The sequence below is a fragment of the Atractosteus spatula genome, chromosome 1 (genome assembly GCF_055471065.1).
Source record: "Atractosteus spatula isolate fAtrSpa1 chromosome 1, fAtrSpa1.hap1, whole genome shotgun sequence".
In the NCBI taxonomy this organism is placed as follows: Eukaryota; Metazoa; Chordata; class Actinopteri; order Semionotiformes; family Lepisosteidae; genus Atractosteus; species Atractosteus spatula.
This window is the reverse complement of record NC_142706.1, coordinates 63657064-63679939: the sequence shown is the minus strand read 5'-3', so window position 1 is coordinate 63679939 and position 22876 is coordinate 63657064. Positions and strand designations below refer to the sequence as shown.

Below are 22876 nucleotides of genomic sequence, written 5' to 3'. Positions count from 1 at the left end.
TTACACATGTTGTCGACACAACTGACGGACTTGCAGTTTACGTGCTTTGAATTCTCACCGCTGGACGAAGTGGGTTCTCGCCCCGTGGAAGAGGTGGCAGAACCAGACCGTGGCAGCCAGAGCAGACTTGCACTGTGTCGTGTGATATTACCGGTGCTCCAGTCGCTAAACCCTTCAACACTACCGCCACCCGTAGGGACTTCGCCTGCACCAAGGCTGACGGCTGACTTCGGCCGGGGCGAGTGGGCTGCGGCAGGCCGAGTTCCCTCTACCTGGGTTGTTGAATCTAAATCTGTCAAGCCCGCGGGCTCCGAGCTCACACAGGCACAGCGCCGGCCGCCTGCAGAGGGAGAGCTCAGCGCTCTCCGCAGTCCGGAGGGCCCGACCACTTCTGTAATTCGCCCGGTGCGCGGAGCCATCTCAAAGAGAGTCGAAACCTGATACCATCCTTCTGCGTGCGCTCAGATTTACTACAGGACGCCAGGGGCGGATCGCAGCTTGGTCTGCGGCCTCAGGCACTTCAGTGTCATGAGAGAAATCCACAGGCATTGATTTCCTAAAGCTTCTGGAAGAAGTTCCGTTCTTGAGCTGCTTCCTCACGCAGCATCTCATTTCTACGTTTGCATTGCTGTGAAAGTATTTGTTCTGCCGTTGTCGTCAGCAAAAAAGTTCCCTCGTACTGCCTTCGCAGTGCTTCACGGCTCAGGCTTGCCTGGGCTGTGGTGTTTCTGTCGTTCTTTGGCCTGCTGGAAACAGGGCAGGGGAGAACCTGTTTTTATTTTCACTGAGCTGAGCTCTGTCCACAGACGGATCACGGCCTGTGATGGATCACGGAAAGTGGAAGGGAGCAGTAACAGCAGCCCTAAGCGGGACTTTGATGTTTGTGGAGATAATGTGTCTCCCTGCTTTAACACAACACCTCCAATGTAGAGCTCTGCTCGAGTGTGAGTTTACTATACACACAAGCTGACCATGACCCTGTGAAAACGGTTCAGGCAGAAACACCGGTGACCCAGGACAGACACTGATCCTGTTTCCAAGGAACTCTGCGAAGGCGTCATTTCTGGGGATGAACTCGCCTTCACAGAGTGTGTGACCCTTATCTTCTTTCAGGTCATCTCTGAAGGCTTTTACACAATTAAGCACAATTAAGGACACAGGTATTTGCAAATGAAATCCAGCTCTTTGGCCCATCTTGTTTCGTTGATTGTAGCATCCCGGAGTGAGGAGCTCACCTGGCGCATTCCTGAAGGATCTGAGGGGAATGCTTTAGTGCCGCGTCTCGCTAGCTTGTTCCAGACACCCACCACCCTTTGTGCAAAGGCGCACCTCCTTGTTTTCTGTGCGGTACGCCAGAGGCGAGATCAGAAAAAGCCCTCCGGCTCACGGTAGGTACAGGGAGGGGCGCTCAAGGTTTTCGAGGGGAAGATTTCAAGTGGAGAGAAAGGTCACCTCTGAGAGCCGGACACTTTGGATCCGTTAATGAGGAAGTCGGGAGGTCTGGGTGGTGGAGAGGTGGCCGGGGGTTATGGGAGTGGGGGGGGGGAGGGCTGAGTAGCAGCGGTAGTGGAGGCGGTGGGGGGGGGAGATGCGCTCGGCTGCAGGGCTAAAGGAAATCTGTGATGAAGCAACGCAGTTGAGTGGAAATCGACGCTCGGATCTGGGCTAATTAGGGATTCAGCAGCATTCCGCAATCCCAGCTCTCCCCTTTCAGTGCCATGGTAATGGTATGCTAATGCATTCAGATGAGACGGGTTGCCAACTGGCGGGAAAGCAGTTAAATATTCATGGCCAGAGCAATATAAATACATAACTACATTTCCAGGGTCTGTGCAAAGAAACCTTCCTGATGGATTTTGTGATCATATCAGGTTTTCTTAAAGGATGTCCAGAGGTATTTTCTCCTGGATTCAGAATGCAGTAGTTGAGCTTCACCTGGCTATTGCGGAGAGCGTGTTCGAGTAGAGGGAAGAGCTGGGCGGAGTTCGGAGAGCGCTGCCTAGCTGCATGTCCCTGGAGGTGCAGGCGTGGAGGAGAGGTTCACCTGAGCTGGCAGCAGGGAGCTCAGATAGGTGCGCAGAACACTCCCCTATCTACCCCCCTCTCGCTCCATGGAGAGAGGGGAGCACACCTGTCTACCCTCCCCCACCCGACCAGAGACAGGACTCTGCACGGGCCGCCTGCAGTAACAGCAGCAGCTCAGAGGCTGCCTGAAGAGATGGCCTTCCAGCGACTAGTTTATTTGCCTGATGCTTTTATCCAAAGCGACTAAACATTTGCTCTCATTTAGCAGCCATATCACCCTGCAACTCACAGCTGGCAACCCACTGAAGGTCAGCAGGTGTGAGCCTGGTCAGTACCTGGATGGGAGACCTTCTGGGAAAAACTAAGGTTGCTGCTGGAAGAGGTGTTAGTGGGGCCACCAGGGGGCACTCACCCTGCGGTCCATGTGGGTCCTAATGCCCCAGTATAGTGATGGGGACACTATACTGTAAACAGGCGCCGTCCTTCGGATGAGACGTAAAACCGAGGTCCTGACTCTCTGTGGTCGTTAAAAATCCCAGGGTGTTTCTCGAAAAGAGTAGGGGTGTAACCCCAGCGTCCTGGCCAAATTTCCCATTGGCCCTTACCAATCATGGCCTCCTAATAATCCCCATCTATGAATTGGCTACATTACTCTGTTCTCCTCCCCACTGATAGCTGGTGTGTGGTGAGCGTTCTGGCGCACTATGGCTGCCGTTGCATCATCCAGGTGGAGCTGCACACTGGTGGGGGTGGAGGGGAGTCCCCGTTACCTGTAAAGCGCTTTGAGTGGAGTGTCCAGAAAAGCGCTATATAAGTGTAAGCAATTATTATTATTATTTATACAGCTGGGTAATTAACTGGAGCATTTCAAATTGCCCAGGTCTACAACAACAACAAAAACAACAACAACATTGTTTTCCCTAGGATTTTAACCCACAAGCTTCCAGCTACCAGTCTAGAACCCTGACCACAGCTCCACAGATACAGCAGGGGAGTAAAGCAACATGCTTCCTCTAATGGGGGAAATGACCTTTAACCTTTAGGCTGTAGCCGCAAGCCCTTACCTGGATTTACTGGTGCAAGGCTCTGGCCCGAGTCTGATACTAGGGCTAGGACTGTTAGCCCTTCATTTGCTCATCTGTGGACAGCATGTTGCTCCATTGTACTTTTTTGGACACTCAATCTGTATATACCTATGCACATTTTGTCTTATCTATCTATCTATACTGGCCAGGAGTGAAGCTGGGCCTGCTGTGGTGTGTGATGGGAGATTGTGCCCAGTCTTGTACAGGGCTGGTTTACCAGAGGTCACTTGAACTAAACAGCCACAGCTACTGAGGCTCATCTGTCTCTTCTAATCCATGCCAGCTCTTTCAGCCTGGCCTTGCATCGTGCCTAGGAACATTGTCCATCCTGTCCCTTATACAACTACTCACATGTGTTCAGTTTAGCATAACGTGTCTTATAACAACACTGCTCTTCCTACACTTCACAAGAACTATTAATGTGTCTGCTATATTGTAGGACTTGAAAAGAGGGAGAGTCAGAGAACTCTGGCAAAACATCTCACTGAGACAGGTCAAATACAAGCTCCACACTCCGTAATCAGTTGTGCCTTCTTCAACAAAAATGCTTTGATCAGGCTTTTTGAGGATCTCTTGCCCTGGAGTGCTGCCCCTAATGTTTTATTATTTGTGGATTAACTACTATACTTCAAGTTGTTTGTTAGTTAGCTTTGTAAGTTAACAAGGAAAGCACAGATTTAAATAGGGGCGTCCTACCCAGCCAAAATGTTTGGAGAACCCCTGATTTCTCTCCCTCATCTGCAAGCCAGTCATAACTCAATAACCTGCGTGATCTGTCAAATTAATATGCATTTTCATGGGGAGGGTCATTATTATTCATATGTCCCACCTCATGCATATGGATGGATGTTTCCTGATGCGACTGGCCTGCAGTAAACATCAAAGGGATGAGCCACAGCCTGGCTGATCAGACCTGGAAGGGCTCTAACTTGCTGGGGTTGCCCAAGGGGAGGAGGTGAGCTTGGAAGGCAGTCTAGCTGACTGGTGACTGGTGCTCAGGGCTGTGAACTGCAGGTATTCAGAACACAAAGCAAAAATAAATGGATCACTGTGAGCTGGAAGCTGGGGTTGCCTGAGGAAGGAAGGAAGGGTCTTCCTGGTTTATAGAATTAAATGAGGTTTTTTTATTTTAAGAATGAATTATCCCATCCTAGCATTCATAGTTACCACACTATCCTTGATATTATAGCGAGCTGGCAGACACGGGACACCAGACAGGACCTGATCCTGGACAGGACACCGGTCACTCACAGGACACTCACCCTGGACAGGACGTCAGTCCATCACAGGACACTCACCCTGGATGGGATGCCACTCTATCACAAGACACACACCCTGGACGGGACACCAGTCCATCACAGGACACTCGCCCTGGACGGGACACCAGTCCATCACAAGACACACACCCTGGACGGGACACCAGTTACTCACAGGACCCACACGCTGGACAGGACACCAGTTACTCACAGGACCCACACGCACTGGACGGGACGCCAGTCCATCACAGGACACACACCCTGGACGGGACACCAGTCCATCACAGGACACACACCCTGTACGGGACACCAGTCCATCACAAGACACACACCCTGGACGGGACACCAGTTACTCACAGGACCCACACGCACTGGACGGGACGCCAGTCCATCACAGGACACTCACCCTGGATGGGACACCAGTCCATCACAGGACACTCGCCCTGGACGGGACTGTACGTACTGCCACTCTGTCACAGGAGGCACACGCTGGATGGGACGCCAGTTACTCACAGGACACACACCAGTCCATCACAGGACACACACCCTGGATGGGACACCAGTCCATCACAGGACACTCGCCCTGGACGGGATGCCACTCTATCACAAGACACACACCCTGGACGGGACACCAGTTACTCACAGGACCCACACGCTGGACAGGACACCAGTTACTCACAGGACCCACACGCACTGGACGGGACGCCAGTCCATCACAAGACACACACCCTGGACGGGACACCAGTCCATCACAGGACACTCGCCCTGGACGGGATGCCACTCTATCACAAGACACACACCCTGGACGGGACACCAGTTACTCACAGGACCCACACGCTGGACAGGACACCAGTTACTCACAGGACCCACACGCACTGGACGGGACGCCAGTCCATCACAGGACACACACCCTGGACGGGACACCAGTTACTCACAGGACCCACACGCTGGACAGGACACCAGTTACTCACAGGACCCACATGCGCTGGACGGGACGCCAGTCCATCACAGGACATGCTTTAGAGATGCCAGTTAGCATTGTGAAGGATGGGAATCGCTTCCCAGCCTTTTGGCTAAGATGAAGTGCAGCGTTGGGAAGGTTCTGGATGGCGGAAGGAAACTGCAGCAGCAGAAAAAACCCCCAAGGTGGAACACGAGCTCCACACAGAAGATGCTTCGGGCCAGAATCGACCCCGGGACCCCATGATCGCAATGACCCCAGTGACCCATTGGGTCATGTCGGAGGTCTGGAGAGGGAGGGAGACAGCCACCTGCTGTTCTCGGTTCGAGCATTCCGTTTGTAAAAGAACTTCAGTTTCTTGTCACAAAGAAGGCACAGATATACACAAAACTTTAGAATATCATATAACTAAAACGATATATGTCCCGAGGGCTGTTCTGACCGCGCTAAACCTTTGTTCGTACAGCTGCAGTGCCCTAAATCCGCACTTGTTTTTAAATAGTGAAATCGGCCGCTTTCTCTTTAAGAAAATAAGAGCTCCCCCTTCAGTCCGGCAGTCGGTGTTTTTTCCATGCAATACTGGCCTTGCATAAATTATGTTCATGACGTAGTGCAAAAGAGCAATTTTATATGAATTTTGTGGGACTTTTCTGCGGAAAGCGCCGTTTTCCAAGTGCCCCAAGGTGTTCGGAGTTCACCGGCGCTCCAGGTAACCGCGGGACCGTCATTAAATATTAAGGAGAGGAGGTTCTGAGGCGCTCCGACCCTCTTTATCAATGCAAATACCTCTTTGTGTTCAGCCATAGTGCCCAGCTGCAAGCTGTGAGATGAATTTTTAATTACCCGTCTCCTCAAACAGTAGCAAAGCGTTTCAAAAAAGAGCGAAAACGGTCAAAAAGTCTCGCATGAACGGTAAGTTGCTCTTGGTAAGCGTTTTTTGAAGGGGGTGTGCTTATTGTAAGAGGGAAGAAGGAGAATAAAATGGGAGGTTTTTTTTGTTTGGTTAATATGCAATGGTCTTAATTAGCATAATTTATATATTTATGATAAAGAGTGGGGGATAAAATATCAAATAGATCGCTTCGGCTGGCTACCGCAGCCGAGAGGCTCGGCGAGCGCGAGCGAGCGTGTGCGGGGCAAGCGGGGTCCCGGCGCGAGCGAGCGTTATTGGATCAGAACAGCTCGTGCCGCGGGAGACGGCGGACCTGCGCGAGACCGCTCGGGCTGGTCGCGTCTGGGGCTCGCGGCGCGAGCGGCCGTGTTTTCATTGACGCTGTCGTGTGATCAATACATATTTATCATCTGTAGGATGCGATCCCCGTTTGTCCAGGCGGAAGAGGGGATGCGGGAGAGAGACTAGGCCCTAATAGGCCGCCTTCTAAAAAAGAGAGGAACGTCTCCACCTCTAAATGTTTATTTATACCAGATCGTCTTCTGTTAATAAGAGCAGTGTATTTCAAGAACATAGTCTCAGGTTGACACGTGTTACTAAAACGGGAACATAAAATACAACTTATACTTTCCTTTTTTCGGCTGTTGTTAAATATATTTTTTTTATTTTAAGTATCGTGTTGTGCACTGAACTTGTAATGGGTGACAAGCGCTAGTTCCTATTTTTTCATCCTATTCTTGCAGCACCCGTTATAAATAATTCATGAGATACTGTATTGTATTTGTATGCGTTATGTAACCTTGTGCATATTGAAATAACCCCTCCCCCAACCCCAAAAAGCCAAAGTGTGTTTTTAGAGCCAGTAAAATGACACCCATATTCGGGTTGTTTACATTTGCTGTACAAAGGGGCTTTGTACGTGTAACCTGATTGAGCTCATTAACTGCAGATGAATTAAATTTTGCTATTCTTTAAAATATGTTGTTGTCACTTCTTTATTCTTTGGAGTTTGCCTAGAAAAGTGAAAAGAAAGTGTGTTTTCGGTACGTCTTGTAGCTGTACGTCAAGTAACTGAAAAGAACAACAAATCGGGCTACAGATCATTTCTTTTCACTAAAGTGAGCCGCTTTTCCAAAACTAGGCTTTAATTTTGCACGTTGTTAAATTACGCATCAGGCATCATTTTAAAAATTATTTACAGCTGAAAGAACTTTAGAATGGCTGGGAGTAAGAGAGTTCACAGACGTCTTACAAAATGTTAAAAATAAATGTATGACCAAATATGAATTATTGCATAGATTTTTAAGCTATTGTTAACTTTCACTAAGAAACCATAACATTCTGATATACTATGTATCCCTGCTTGCCTCTGTGTACATGCAAATATTAGAGTTTGAACATGAAAGTTATAACATGCTACATTAAACACTAGCAGCTCCAAAGTAAGTATGGGATAAATCGACCAGATCAGAATTAAGTCCAGTATATATTTTGTCTGGTGGAACTCTGGCGCAGTGGTTAGCATTGCCGCCATTGCAGCGATGAGGCCCTGGGTTCATTTCCTGGGATGCTGTCTGTGTGGAGTTTGCATGTTCTCCCTGCGTTTGCTCAGGTTCCCCCCAGGTGCCTCAGTTTGCTCCCACAGTCCAAAGACAGGCTGGCAGGTTAAGTGGCTGCTGGTGCGAGTGGGTGTCTGTGCGTGCCCTGCCATGGACTAGCGCCCCGTTCAGGGCTCATCCTGTCTTGGGCCTGCAGTGTGCCCTCTCCCCTGTCACCCTGAACTGGATAAAGACGGTACAAGATATTTGTGTGTATAGGTGGATATGATTGATCATTCAACAGGAAAGCTATTTAAAGCTTATTTATCCCTGGACATCACGGTCACTCCCCTGTGTCCCTGGACATCACGGTCACTCCCCTGTGTCCTGTGTCCCAGGACATCACGGTCACTGCTGTGTCCAGTGTCTCTGGACATCATGGTCACTCCCCTGTGTCCCTGGACATCATAGTCACTCCCCTGTGTCCCATGTCTCTGGACATCACGGTCACTCCCCTGTGTCCCTGGACATCACGGTCACTCCCCTGTGTCCTGTGTCCCAGGACATCACGGTCACTCCCCTGTGTCCTGTGTCCCTGGACATCACGGTCACTCCCCTGTGTCCTGTGTCCCTGGACACCATGGTCACTCCCCTGTCCCTGGACATCATGGTCACTCTCAGTAGCTACTCTTTGAACTGGAGTTTGAACCCTGAAAAGATACCATCCCTGTTTCCCATCCTTTTCCTATCAGCTTCTTCCAGTTCAGGACTGTGGGGCGCCGGAGCCTGTCCAAGCAAGCAGCAGGCTCAATGCAGGGTACACCCTGGATGGGACGCCAGTCCATTGCAGGGTAGACAGACACACACGTACTCAAATCCAGGGCCAGTTTTCCCAGAAGCCAGTTAGCCTACCAGTATGTCTTTGTACTATGGGAGGAAACTGGAGCACCAGGAGGAAACCCATGCAAACGTGGGGAGAACATGCAAACTCCACACAGACAGCACCCCTGGTTGGGAATGGAGCCCAGGGCCCCAGCGCTGTAAAGCAGCAATGCTCGCTCACCACTGTGCCACCATGTTACCCATCCCTACTACATCCCTGAAATATCTCATGTGCTGCACTTCCTGCTGTCTCATTGTCCAGTTTGCCTGACCATGACTGCGTGATTGAATCAGGGCCCCAGAACGAGTCTTGGGCAACACACTGGGACACGCTCACTTCTAGTAGTGAACTTGCAAAGTAAGGCAAATTTCACAGCTGGATTAGAATAGCTCCGATTCTGGTGTTCGGTGTGGAACCTCAAGGTGTCATGATTGAGCCAAGCGAGACACTGATCAGTCGCCCTGCTGACTTGGCAATATTTGCAAATGAGCCTCGATACCGGTGTCTCTCTGGGCAACATGCCAGCAGTGGTTATAACCAGACAAACACGCCCTTTAACTGAGAGTGAGGTCATCAAGTGCAGGTCCCATTGGAAGAAATAGTAGTGTGCCAAACCAGCTACCCGCGAATTCTAAAAGAGCTCTAAATATTAATGAGACCCAGTTGCATTAAAATTCTGCTCCAGACTCTGGGGTTCTGCTTTTGTGGTATCAAATGTCAATCTATTGTATATGTTTTTATACAATATATTGTATATGTAACCCCTGCGGCTAAAATGCAGACTCATTATTACGTGGCGTGTTGGAGGGTGTTTTAGAAACAGCTGCTAGTTTATTTGGCATTCTTTAGCTCCGTGTGAAGGGAGTGATTTGAACAGACTGGAAGAGTCTTGCACAGTTTGGAGGAGAGAATTCTCAAAACTCTGCAATTATTCTGAGGTTATTCTGATGCTCCCATGAATTTTGCAGAGTTGTCTAGACAGCCCAGCTTCATTATTCATTGTAATAATAACAATAGTAACGAAGAAAGTGAGTGAAGCAGTGAAGGCGCTGGTTCAGAGCTCAGGTGAAGCCGTACAGTCCAGGTGTTGCGGAGTCGAGCCTGACCAGTGACCAGTGACCAGTGACCAGTGACCAGTGACTGGTGAGATTCTGGGCTGGGGTTGACCTCTGTGACTTGTCCGCCAGCTGTGCGCTTCCGATGACGTCATGCAAGAGCTGTGTCGCTCTCTGCTACATGTGACTGTGGGCCAAACAGAGCCTCGATCCAGTACTTTCAAATCTGGATTTTTTAACTGGATTAAAGGCTGCAGATGTGTTTCAGCCAGATCTGAAAAGATAGTATTAAAGGGGCTATATTATGGGAAAATCTGGAATTTATAACCATGATTATAATGGTGTATTTTAATTATCACTTAAAACATACATAGTATGGCACTATGATGGCACAGTGGTTACCTTCGCTGCCTCACAACGCATGGGTTTAATTCAAGACCTGGGGTGCTGTCTTAACCTCCAGTATCTTTGGACTGTGGGAGGAGACCAGAGCACCCAGACGAAAAGCATGCGAACATGGGGAGAACATACTGTCTCCATACAGCACCCCAAGAATTGAACCCGGGACCCCAGAGCTGTGAGGCAGCAATGCTAACTACTGCACCACCTTTCTGCCCAAAAAGGTTCATTCCAAATAAAAAGGTAAATATTATAATCATTACCGGACTGCAGCTTTCTGTATTTAGTTGTTTGTTTCACGAAGACGTAGTGGTGGCGAGGTTTTGTTACTGGCGCCGCCCTGCTGGATGGAAATGGTAATGCAACTTGTTGTTGCTTCCCAGTATGAAGGTTCTGTGACAGCTGTATGACCCAGGAAGGGACCATGGATTCAGAGGAGCTGACAGGCAACGACGGGCCTCTCACGGTCAATGAGCAGGTACGTCTCAGTTCCTGCGTTGAGCTCGCTTCCCAGATCATGTGACTTCTCATTGACCCCATTCCAGACCTGTCCCATCCCTCTCTTCGGTTTCTGAAAGGAGACCCTGGCTGGAGGCGTTGGCGTAAGGCTGCTCTGTTTCCGGTGTTTGCAAAGGCCAGGGAGACGGAATCTGCTGCCGAGTCCGTGCCCAGTCCATTCTGCAACAGCTCCTGTTGAGATGTTTCATTTTCAGATGTTTTATTAATTCTCCAGTATGCAGGGCTTTGTGAAACCTGAACAACTCAAACTCACCTCTGTGGTGGAACCAGAGCCTTGTTCCAGCACTTGACAGCTACTGAGAGCTACACCTGCTGTCACTGACTGCTAGAAAGCATTTGCCGGTAATTTGTCCCAGATGAGTCCCAGCTAAAATCGGTTTCTTTATTTTGTTGCACTTGCTCATGGACTGGGTCATGGATTTGTCTTTCTAATGGGCATCTCCATGGTCTGAAAGCAGAGACAAAATCGTTTCAAATGCTAGTTGCACCAGTAAGCTCCTCCTTGTCTCTCCCTGAAAGATTTCCGGCAGGGAGGACATCAGGAGGTTTGCAGTCCAGAGGAGTCTGTCTGGCTCGTTTGGTTTTTAGAAACTGATTGATCCCAGAATCTCATCAACAGCATGGCTGGGCAGCTGGTTCCTCACTCCCATGAGCCTCTGTGTGATGTCCTGTTCTCAGGTCACAGCCACTCGTATCAGCTCAAGTAAGATCACTTTATTGGTCCTATACAATTTCTTGCATTAGGAATTTGTCTTTTTGCATACCCCGGCTTGCTCTCCATGAGACACAGACACACAGACAGGGAGAGAAGCTTGGGGTCAGAGCGCAGGGTCAGCCATTTATACGGTGCCCCTGGAGCAGTTGGGGTTAAGGAGTAGGGCCCCAATGGAGTAGGATTCCTCTGCCGGCCGCGGGATTTGAACTGGCAACCTTCCGGCCACAGGCGCAGATCCGTAGCCACAGTGCCACACTGAACGAGTCAGTTCAGTGCAGAAAGAAAAGCTTTATTTTTTGCCATTTGCCCCTCCCTTGTCCCCTTCAGGTGATCGTGATGTCCGGACATGAGACCATCCGAGTCCTGGAGGTGGAAGTTGACGCCTCTGTGCAGGCAGCGGGGGCTGATGGGAAAAGGGGGGAGAGCGTGGGCGGTCCGGCCCTGGAGCCAGGCGAAACGCGTGCGGACGACCCCCCGGCACCGCAAGGAAACGCCGGGACCGCAGGTGGGTCCCACAGGGTGCTAGAACTGAGGGTTCAGGGAGACCTCAGAATGGATTAGCTCTGTGTGGTTGGAATCGGGGCTGTGTGTCACTGCCCAGCTGAGACCCGGACTCAAATGAAGCACAGTGGGCTAACGGGGATCGCAGTCATCCAGGATCTCGTGCGAAGCTTGGGAAGGGTTCCGAGCGAGAGGAGAACCAGTGAGGTTCCCCTGTCCTCCCTCTGAGGCTACTCCAGAGACAGGATAGTGCGAATCAAGGCAAGCTCATGTGTCTGAGCACACATGCAAGTTCTGGCAAATTCTGGCGCTGTGTCACAGTTGACAGTTTCTGCAAAAAGTAAAACAGCTGATGAAAAGGCAACTCCTGGGACAGGAACTCATGTGCTTGGATTGCACTCCAATCCGTTACATTCTCGCAATTGGTATGTTCTGGGGGGAGTTTGCATGTTCTTCTTGGATTGCAGCTTTTGCTCGGTGCTCCAGTTTCCTCCGTAGCTTGTTCCCATCTCCCATATCCCAGGGCTGGGATAACTGCTGTCTTTACAGTGGATTAGTGCTGTATCCATGATGGCACCTCATATTCCTAGGATATGCTCTGGTTTGTTGGACCCTTCCCGGGAGTAAGCAGATTTCTGATAAGGAATGGGTTGATCCGGTTACGGGAGATGACTGAAGTTACTGGGGACTGACTAACTTGCGTTGGAATGGAACGTTAGTGACCATCCTTGTTCTGAAGTCCTGCTCCCTGTTCTCTCATCTGCGTGTCGTTCCCACTCTCTTCCTCAGCTCCCAGCGATGGGGAAGCAGCCCTGGTCCCCACGGCCCCAGCTGCCCAGACGGTGCCCCAGGCTGGTGCCACCACCATGCCCTTCTCCTCCCAGCCGCAGACGGCGCTGCCCATCACGGTCCAGGCAGGCCCCCAGGTGAGGCCGAGCGCGGTCAGGCAGCCCTGGGGGAGCGGAGCTGTCCTCGTCCAGGACAGTGGAGTCCATGGGATCCTGTCCTGCTGGGGTCCATCAGACTGCCCGATCTCCGCACAGCGTCCGTCTCCCTCAGTCTGTAGCCGTCCTTCTCTCTGTCTCACACTCTGCCTCACTTTCTCTCTCTTCTGTGCTCTGTCTCTGCTTTGATTGGTGATTCAAAACCAGGACAAGAAAACACATTTTCTCATCTATGCCCCTATTTGGCTCCTCTAAGCTCCACCTCCTCCTCAACCTCTTTCGCCTGCTATTCTCCCTCACCCACTCTCCCTTTTTCTCTCCCTCTCTCATTATCTGTCTTTCCCCTCATCTCCCTCTCTCCTCATCACTGTCTCACTCTCCCTATCTCCCTCTGACCTCCCTGTCTCACTGTCCCTGTCTCTTGTCTCCCTCTGATCTCCTTGTCTCCCTCTCCCTGTCTCCTGTCTCCCTCTGATCTCCCTGTCTCCTGTCTCCCTCTGGCCTCCCTGTCTCACTCTCCCTGTCTCCTGTCTCACTCTCCCTGTCTCCTGTCTCTCTCTGACCTGCCTGTCTCACTCTCCATCTCCTGTCTCCCTCTGGCCTCCCTGTCTCACTCTCCCTGTCTCCTGTCTCCCTCTGACCTCCCTGTCTCTCTCTGACCTCCTTGTCTCACTTTCCCTGTCTCCTGTCTCACTCTCACTCTCCCTGTTTCCTGTCTCTCTCTGGCCTCCCTGTCTCCTTTTCTCCTGTCTCTCTCTGACCTGCCTGTCTCACTCTCCATCTCCTGTCTCCCTCTGGCCTGCCTGTCTCCCTCTCCCTGTCTCCTGTCTCTCTCTGACCTCCCTGTCTCCCTCTCCCTGTCTCCTGTCTCTCAGCTGCTGACACAGGACGGGCTGACCACGGTGGTGACGGGGATGATGGCTCAGACGGGCGCAGTGACCCAGCCCCTCCTGATCCCGCTCAGCGTGGCGGGGCAGATGGGCGGGCAGCAGGGCCTGGCAGTCCTCACCTTCCCTACGGCCACCGTGACCACCCTCCCGGGGCTGACCGCTGCGTCCCCAGCTGGGGGGGTCCTGAAACTGCCCTTTACCGGCCTGCAGGGTGAGAAGCCTGCAGCGTGCTTGGGAAAGGGCACCGGTGTGATAGATACAGTAGCTAACACCGTTTCAGTGCTGTTGTACTGGTGTCCGGGAGGCAGTAGGTGGCGCTCTTCCCTCTGGGCCCCAACAGTAACAGACCTGTTATTGTACTGTTGTTTGCATACCTTGTAACCTTGTGTGCTGGAAAACTAATTGTTTTAAGGGAATTGTGCCAAATGAAGAGAATGTGGAGGTGGCACGGTGGAACAGTGCTTAGCATTGCAGCCTGGGTTCAGATCCGGCCCTGGGGTGCTATCTGTGTGGAGTTTGCATGTTCTCCATGTATTCGAGTGATCTCCTCTGGGTGCCCTGGTTTCCTCCCCCAGTCTAAAGACATGCCGGTAGGTTAAATGGGTTAAATGGTAGGTGAAAATTGGCCCTGGTGTGTGTGTGCCCTGCGATGGACTGGCGTCCCCTCCAGGGTGTACCCTGCCTTGTGCCCGTTACTTGCCAGGTTAGGCTATGACTCCCTCACGGCCTCAGCGATTAGAAAATGGATGGATGTAAAGGAATGTGGAGGAAGTAGTCTTTAAGATTCATAGCTGCGCCAGTTGCTAGTTAACAATCTAGGCGTGCAGTAGGACTAGTGCCACATCTTCTTTTCTCTTTCCAGCGGCCACCGTGTTGAACACCGTCCAGCCGCAGCTGCACGCCCCTGCGCAGACGGTCCTGCAGCAGCAGGCGCAGCCGCAGATGACGCAGCCAGCTGCGCAGAGCAACGCCAGTCCTGCTGCGGCCGCCGTGCCCAAAGCCTCGGAGCCCAGCGCAAGTGTGGCCACGCTGCAGACGGCGGGCATCTCCATTAACCCTGCCATTGTGAGCGCACTGCCCCTCGCCCGCCCATTGGTCCAGTGAGGCAGGTCACTCCCTCCTGCTGCAGGAAAGGCCTGCAGGCTCCCCTGACACCCTCACTGACGGGGGTCTCCAAGAACTAATAAGTCAGGAATGAATGAATGCAGCAGCAGCTGTGTGTGACTGGGATTTCCCAGGAGCTGGGGCGCGATCGGTAGTGCCCATCTAGGTGAGGGAGGGGGTCCGTCAGGGTCGAGCCTAGTGGCTAATCAGGCCAGAGCTCGTCCCAGCTGAGGCAGGCCAGGGCAGCCTCCGTGTGAGCCTGCCAGTCGGGACGCTGTCCTGTCGCAGGGTTACTTCCAGCAGGGGCGGGACTGTGACGCTCATCCTGCTCCAGGGGGGCCGTACACCTTGTCAAGACGCACACGGCTCAGTGGGCTGGATGGTCAGGGGACCACGCCTGGTCACTCTCACTTTTCGCAAAAAAAAAACAACCATAATCTGTGATTCCCAGTTCGGGTGGGTGGAATGTGAAAAGTTAGAGGAAAACCTAAGAAATGTTGTTGTTGTGCTTTGTCATTTGATAAAAGGCCTGGTGGAATTAAATCACAAGTCATTCTGCTCTCCAGCACTAGAAGGTAGTTTCATTTAGATAAGGTATGAAGACCAGACTCCCGTTGTACAGCGGTCTGATGATCCATTCCAGACTTTACCAGCTGCAGGGCTTTCTGGACATATATATATATAGATATTAGATCCTGCCTGGATAACGTGGGCACACATGTAGCGCAGAGCACTCTGGTGTAGACGTGTGTATGAAGTAAATGATGTGAAGCACATGGCCTTCCTGCCCCGTCAGTGCAGTTTACACTCCAGTTTGCAGCTCATGAGGAATCGCCCGTGGATCCAGCAGCTGTACTAAGGAGGGGTTGTTTGCCTCCCAGCTGTGAGGTGAAGTGGCCACCGTTTCAACACGGATGAACCACGCATGTAGTTTTTGCCGGGATTGTCCAGGGATCACCTGGGATTGTTTACAGACAGCACTGCGGGCAGGGGCAGTGTGGTCTCCACCCTCTAGGTCTGCCACCTGAGAATGGCGTCGACCTTTTTCGACTTTCTCCGCGGGTCAGGGTCCGATGAGGACGGTACTCGGAATCCCGGCAGAATCTCGGGTCAGATGACGGGCCGATCGGGCTCCTCTCGTTCGTAGACGTTGTGCTTCTGAGGGGTGCCAGGGGGGCCTGGCTGGGGGGCCCCAGCTGATCACCTGTCTCTGTGTCGCAGATCAGCGCCGCCTCTCTGGGAGCCCAGCCCCAGTTCATCAGCTCCCTCGCCACCACGCCCATCATCACCAGCGCCATCTCGGGCATGCCTGGCATCACCGGGCAGATCATCACCAACGCGCAGGGGCAGGTAGGGCGGGGGGATCATTGTTATGATTTCCTGGCACCAGTGAATAGCGCTTTCCTCTCTTTGAACTAATTGGCCTGGATTCGGCTGTATTCAGTCCTTGGGAATGAAAATTGCTTCCTGAATGTGACTAATTAACGTAATTAGTTCTTCTATGCTGATGATTACCATGCTTGTACTACAATGTACAGCAGTAATAAAGGAAAATATTGTGAGTCCTTTATGACAATTACTCTGTGGTGAATCAGGCTAATGTGCGAAAAGAAGAGAACAAATGTGACAATATGGCAAAAACAGTAATATAAAATCTCCATGGTAGGCCTTTAAATGGTGGCTTGTGATCTTCACCCCTGGGGTCACTCTGGTTGATCTCTCGGGGGTCTGTGACCTGTGCTCCGTGCTCTGCGCTCTGCCAGGTGATCGGGACCCTGCCCTTCCTGGTGAACCCAGCCTCCCTGGCAACCGGCTCCACAGTGTCCCCTGCCCTCTCCACCCAGAGCCTGCAGGTCCAGACCGTCTCCCCGCAGCTGGTGCTCAACGCCCAGGGCCAGATCATTGCCACCATCGGCAACGGGCCGACGCCGGCCACAGTCCTGCCCAAGCCCAGTGTGCCAACACAGGCCCCCGCCAAGCCGACAGCACAGGTACGAGGCACTGGTCACCACGTGAATCCCAGAAGCAGAGTGTTTCATGCTGCTGCCTGTCCGTGTGCATGAACTCAAGGTAGCAGGTTTGAAACATCAGGTGTCCGCTGCAGGCTTCTGTACAAGAGCTCAGATTGACTCTGCAGTCGTGCGTCTTCCTAGTATGGTCTTCTTTCTCCACAAAGACACTGGATTACTTAGACTGATCGCTGTTGAAGGGGCTGGAAAAGAGGAGTTCATTTTGAATCCCTCAGAAGAAACAAGAAAAGCTAGCTCGATTAGTTGCTAGAAGATAATCCGAGGATCTTGTCCTGCCACCTCTCGAAAAAAGCTGGGATATCGCCATGGGCCCACGAATTGCACATAATCAACTGCAGATGCGCTCGTGCCTCTTAAAATGACTTGACTGGCTGAGGCCATCTGTACGCGGTCTGCAGGTCTGTGCTTTCACTCCCTAGTGCCTATGTTGGCGTTTTCATTTCTTTTCTCACACAGTCTGTAAATGTGTGGTCTGCATGCCACAGAGCAAGAGCTGTTGCCAGTCGCCCAAGCACACTGAGAAAGACTGCACTCTTTTTTCCTGTGCGAATGCACCGGTGAGCTGTAAGGACGCCCGAGCGAATGACTCCCTGTCCGCTGTGCTGTCTGTGATCATCAGCCCCCAGGTGACCCTTAGACTCTGCTGTGTTGTCACTCGCAGGCAGTGCAGTGGGGGTGCTGTAGCCTCCGTGCTGCTGCCTGTAGGATATAATGTCAGTCTCTCTGCTCTCGCTGAGGGGCTTAATGTTGAGTATCTCCTGCAGAGCAGGTCCAGTGGATCTTGTGGATTTGCATTTGCTCATCCCTTTCCGGGGGGGGCCCTGTATTGTGCCCGATCGACTGTGATCCAGGTCCATCACATTCTCACAGTGTGTCTCAGTGTGCTACTCTGCCGTTCAGATCAACCTGGGTTCAGCTTCCTGTTCTGTTATATTAACAGCATCCTCTTCTTTCTGTTGCCTTCTGCCGCCTTTCCGTGATGCTCTCAGTGTCCAAGTTATTAACTGTACTATCGTGCACTGTTGTACTATGACTCTGGGCAGAACCAGAGTGTGTAAAATGAGTTCAGGCCCATAGATCTCCTCTATACTTTGTCCCTGAGCTGTGCGGGGAGGTTCTCTGTGTTTATCCGGAGCTGAGTGACCTTTGATCTGTAGGAGTTCAGAATTTGCTCAGCTGGCCGGGAGCACACTTGAGACAGAAGGGGAATGTGTCAGTTCAGTTCAGTTTATTGTCATATGCACAAGTGTAATGAAATACATATTTGCATGTATGCTCCAATACAGAGAATACAAAGACATCAAGGAAACACCAAAAACATTAACGCGGAACAGCAGCAGCAACAACAACAAGTTAAATAACATACATCCTAGAAAAAAAACCCCATCAGTGTGAGCCAGAGCCAGGGGTAGAGTTCCGTAATCTGACAGTCTGTGGGAAGAAACTGTCAGTGAATCTGGACGTTCGTGCCTTGATGCTCCTATAACGCTTACCAGAGGGGAGAGGGAAGGAAAATTAGAAACCAGAATGACCAGTATGATTCTTGGCGATACTTCCAGCCTTCCTGAGACAGCGAGTTGTAAAAATGTCCACAATGGAGGGGAGCTGTACTCCAGTGATGGACTGGGCTGACCTGATCACCCCGTGTAACGCCTGATCACCCCCTGTAAGGCCTTCTGGTCAGACAACGAGATACTGCCAAACCACACTGTAATACCTAGATTACACACTGTAATAATCAGATTTGTGCCTCTGATGTTGTTTGTAGCAGCTGATCAAGCAGAGCTTTGGGATTCCACCTCTCCTCACGTGTAGTTATGATGGCCGCCTGTCTGTATGGTGCGTGCGTGTGGTCACGGTTCTTACGTTTCAGAACGGGCCAGCGATGGAGAGGGTGTGTGCGACAGCTCTGGAACGAACCCAGTGAAGAGTCTGTTCTTCCCGAATGTCCATTCCAGGGGTCCGTGGTGACGGGAGTGACGGTGTCTCAGGCTCCGGTGGTCATCGCACCCCAGCCCCCCCCAGTCAAGACCGTGACGAGCATCTCCTCTTCGGTCGCCATCGGCTGTGGAGACACCCCAACTGTCGGGCAGCTTGTCAACAGTAAGAGCTCGTGCTAACAATCACGTGACTACCCTGCAGAGAACAGACATCCTTCACAGGGTGCTACCCTGGGGGGTTTCCTTTTGTGCTCTGAATATTTCACCCCGGGGTGAATTTATTTAGAAGGACATTGCGATCGCCAGTTATTTTTGATTACATAGCCGATTCCCAGTTTGGGACTGCTAGTGTTTTAAGACTCAGCCTTGCAGATACAAGCCCTTCACCACACAGGAGGGGGATACAGCCACTGTCGGAGCCACTCGTCCTTTGTTCGACACGCTGCTGGTCCCACTGACGCTGACGTGAGCGTGATGCCACTGCAAGCTTGCAGGAGCCAGGCGAGTGGCTGGTATGGGTGTTCTGCTGGCTGACCAAAGCCCAGACTGTCCCACCAGCGCTGTATCAGCTCCGATCAGTCAGCCAGTGGCACGACCAAGGTCATGGCAAGCTTGGGTACCTGTAGTCAGGGCTGGGGTACGTGATGTCATCTGGGAGTGGAAAAGTCATTGCACTTCTTTTGCCAATCGCTGACGTCTTCCCCCCGTGCAAAATGAGGATGAGCGTGGTAGATGACCTCTAAATCAATAGATGATCGTCATGCCCTTCTTGTCCGTTCCTCTTTCAGAGCCCCAGCCTCCCGGGACGGACGAGGAGGGGATCAATCTGGAGGAGATCCGCGAATTTGCCAAGAACTTCAAGATTCGGCGGCTGTCCCTGGGCCTGACGCAGACTCAGGTGGGCCAAGCACTCACTGCCACAGAGGGCCCCGCTTACAGTCAGTCTGCCATCTGCAGGTAAGAGCGCCACCTGGTGGCTGGGAGGAAGAACTGCGGGGGGGAGAGAGAGTGAGGGTGCCATTCACCCACCCTGCTAAGATTGTAATTTCTGGTCAAAATAAAGTGTGTTCATTGCTTTTTTAGTCGAATTTATTTTGCTGCCATAGTTTGAAAAAGCTATTTAGGGATGATAATAATGGCACAGAAACAAAAGCTAGATGGTGAATATTTTGTTCTTCTGAAGAGGTTTTAGCAGGGAGCTGCATCAAGCATCATGCAGGGTGCAAAAGAACGAGAAGAGATTCATTTCATGCTGAAGAAATAAACAGCGTTTCGACTGCAGATCCACTTTAGGCAGGAGTTAGGGATCGGGAATGTGTGGCAGAGGACTGAAGAAAGAGCTTGTACGATTGGGTACGGGAGGCGAGACAGCGTGTCCGAAGCAATGGACATCTGGTACACAAATAAATGGAGAGACTTGGACAGAATTGAGTTGATCATCGAGAGATGGGGGAAGGCGAGGACCTAGTTTAAGGATACTTTTGGTTTTTCCTCCTTGGATCCACAAGAAAGGTCGGTATAACCGTGGCACGCCAGAGGGCCAATGAAGAACTCTCAGGGAAATCTGTGATCCTGCTGCACTAACGTGTTCCCCGAAGAGACGGGCCCGTCTGCATCCTGTCTGGCCAATGTAGATAGTGGGGAACTGTGCGACACTCATCAGTATGGACAAGGTGCATGTGGAAAAAAAAAGCTCCAGTTGAAGGGTTATGCAGTGAAAAAGTGTGGCTGGTGACCTGAGGAAAAAGAAAGTGTGCTGAGGGTGGAAGTGAATGATAAGTGAAAGGCTGTTCTGGGTGCAGGAACATTTCCTTACGTCATTTAGTGTCGTCCGACAAAACAAATGGGTTTAAAAGTGTATTATGACCTGCACTCCAGAACCACTCTCTTTAGAGTAAATGCATGGGCTTACATTTTGGAAACTTGTAAGCCTTCTCGTGTAAAGCTGCAGACTTTGTAAGACGGCACCTGCAAAAGTAGAGGCGGTAACTCAATTTCATTATGGGGCTCTGAGCAGAACGGACAACCTAATCTTGAGGATTGCCCTCTGAGAGTGTGGCTTCGGGAGAGCCAACCAAATATATAGACCAAGCCTGTCTGCTTTCATCCCCACTGGCAGCAATCCTGATGACAAGCTCCGAAAGAGAGCGGTCTTGTAAGAGCGGAAATGAACCACATACTTGCGGTGTAGATAGGGGTGGCATCCCCCCCTTACTCTTTGTGAATGTCCCTCCCAATGTGTGCTCCAGGTTCGAGAAGCTGGACATCACCCCCAAGAGCGCCCAGAAGCTGAAGCCGGTGCTGGAGAAGTGGCTGGCCGAGGCCGAGCTGTGGAACCAGAAGGGCCAGCAGAACCTGATGGAGTTCGTGGGCGGCGAGCCCTCCAAGAAGCGCAAACGGCGGACTAGCTTCACGCCGCAGGCCATCGAGGTCCTCAACGCCTACTTCGAGAAGAACGCCCTGCCCACCGGCCAGGAGATCACCGAGATCGCCAAGGAGCTCAACTACGACCGCGAGGTGGTCCGCGTCTGGTTCTGCAACCGCAGGCAGACCCTCAAGAACACCAGCAAGCTCAACGTTTTCCAGATCCAGTAGCAGGAGGTGGGGAGGGTGGGATGGGGTGGGGTTGGGGATAAGCGGATGGGGGGGGGGGCACTGGAACTTCCATTTGGAAAAGGGGGTGAGGTGGGGAGTGGAGGGGAGGAGAGGGGGAGCGCTGAATGGGAGGTAACCCTAAGGTGTTCAGAGACTGAACTCACTCCTTTGCCCCTCACCTCTGGTACTGATCACCTGCGTCATTGCTCGCCCCGATTGCAAGACTGTTCGTGTGTAACTGTGTGTGTGAGACCCACACCTGAAGACGGCAGGAGCACCACATTCAGTGCAACCTGCTTAGTCCCCCTTACCTGACTCTTGATTTAGCAGACTTGGTGGGACCCCGATGTCTTGGGGAAATGTGCGTGGAGGCATTACACGTTCGCTCACCTCCTGCACGGGCGGCGTGCTCACTAGTTCGGCGTCGGATCTCCACCCGGCGTGCACCGATCCCCTCCTTCCGTGTGGAAATAATGCGGGGATCTTGGAATCTTCGGGATCGCACGCCTCGATTCTGCAGAAGATCCTGACGTGAAGTTCTGAATCTCTCCTCCCAGCTATGTGGACGCTGTCACTCACAAGCCTGCGTTGGATGGGTTATGAATAAGAATCTGCAGAGGAATTATAAATTGTGCACTAGGGCTAGTGCAGCTTACCGGACTATCAGTCACGCTTTGATGGGAAATAGGGACTGAAAGGTACAAAGACTATTCCACTGTCCTTGTTTCATTCCTCTGCTGGAGTGACGTACCTGATATGGTTAACGGGAAGAGACTAGATGAATGAAAAACTGTCTTATTGTTTTAAACAGAGGAGGGGAGGAGGAGGCGTTTGACTCTGAGAGTGCTGGAGAAGACATCGCAGTCTGACCCTGACTCGTTTCGCACGAGACAGCTGAGAACCGGTGCAGGAGGCTGTTGTTCACATCAGTGGTGAAGAAGCAGGGACATCTGGGAGCTTCAAGCACTTAGAAATGGCGGCATCCTGTTTGTTCAACGGAAAACACAGATGGCATGGCCTTCGGAGCTTGAAAGTGGACTTCCTGTTCATGTCTGGAGCCATGGACGTCCCAGAAAGACATAAATCCTTAAGGAAGATGAACTGCCCTCGGCAGTGACGAGGTTGGTAAGCAGGAATGCTGGGAATTCTGCAGCGCTCTCTCCCAAGTCATGGGATGAAACAGGTGGGAGAGGAGCACGTACTTGTTAAACTCCGGGATGTCCCGGAGTCAATCAGAATAGCACGAAAATTTAAGTTTCCGACCAGGGGAAGTGCACAGGATCACCAGAGCACGACTGGTTTCACACCTACCCTCCGTCCCCTCACCCACACGGCTTGTCCCACGCCCTGCCTTGCCAGGATATCGGTGCCACCTGACTCCCTCTACACAGGTATTTGCCAGTATTTCTTCTACCCCCATGTGTGGTGGGAGAAAGAGACAGCCACACTTTGTTCTGGACAAAAGTGGACTTTCGGCACAACCCTGAAAAACCGACAGGGGTCGGGAAGAGATGTGATAGACGATAGCACCAGTATAGTTATTA

The 22876-nt window shown here is 51.7% G+C and overlaps 1 protein-coding gene across 1 annotated transcript; it reads left to right on the top strand.

Moving 5' to 3' along the window:
• Positions 1-5924: 5924 nt before the first annotated feature.
• pou6f1 (POU class 6 homeobox 1) lies at positions 5925-21332 on the top strand. Its single transcript, XM_088921554.1, has 11 exons — positions 5925-6239; positions 10478-10572; positions 11656-11833; positions 12619-12755; positions 13649-13874; positions 14526-14728; positions 15989-16117; positions 16531-16758; positions 18756-18900; positions 19526-19694; positions 20987-21332. The coding sequence occupies exons 2-11, from the start codon at positions 10501-10503 to the stop codon at positions 21330-21332; spliced, it is 1833 nt and encodes a 610-aa protein (XP_088777680.1). The 5' UTR covers positions 5925-6239; positions 10478-10500.
• The last annotated feature ends 1544 nt before the right edge of the window (positions 21333-22876 follow it).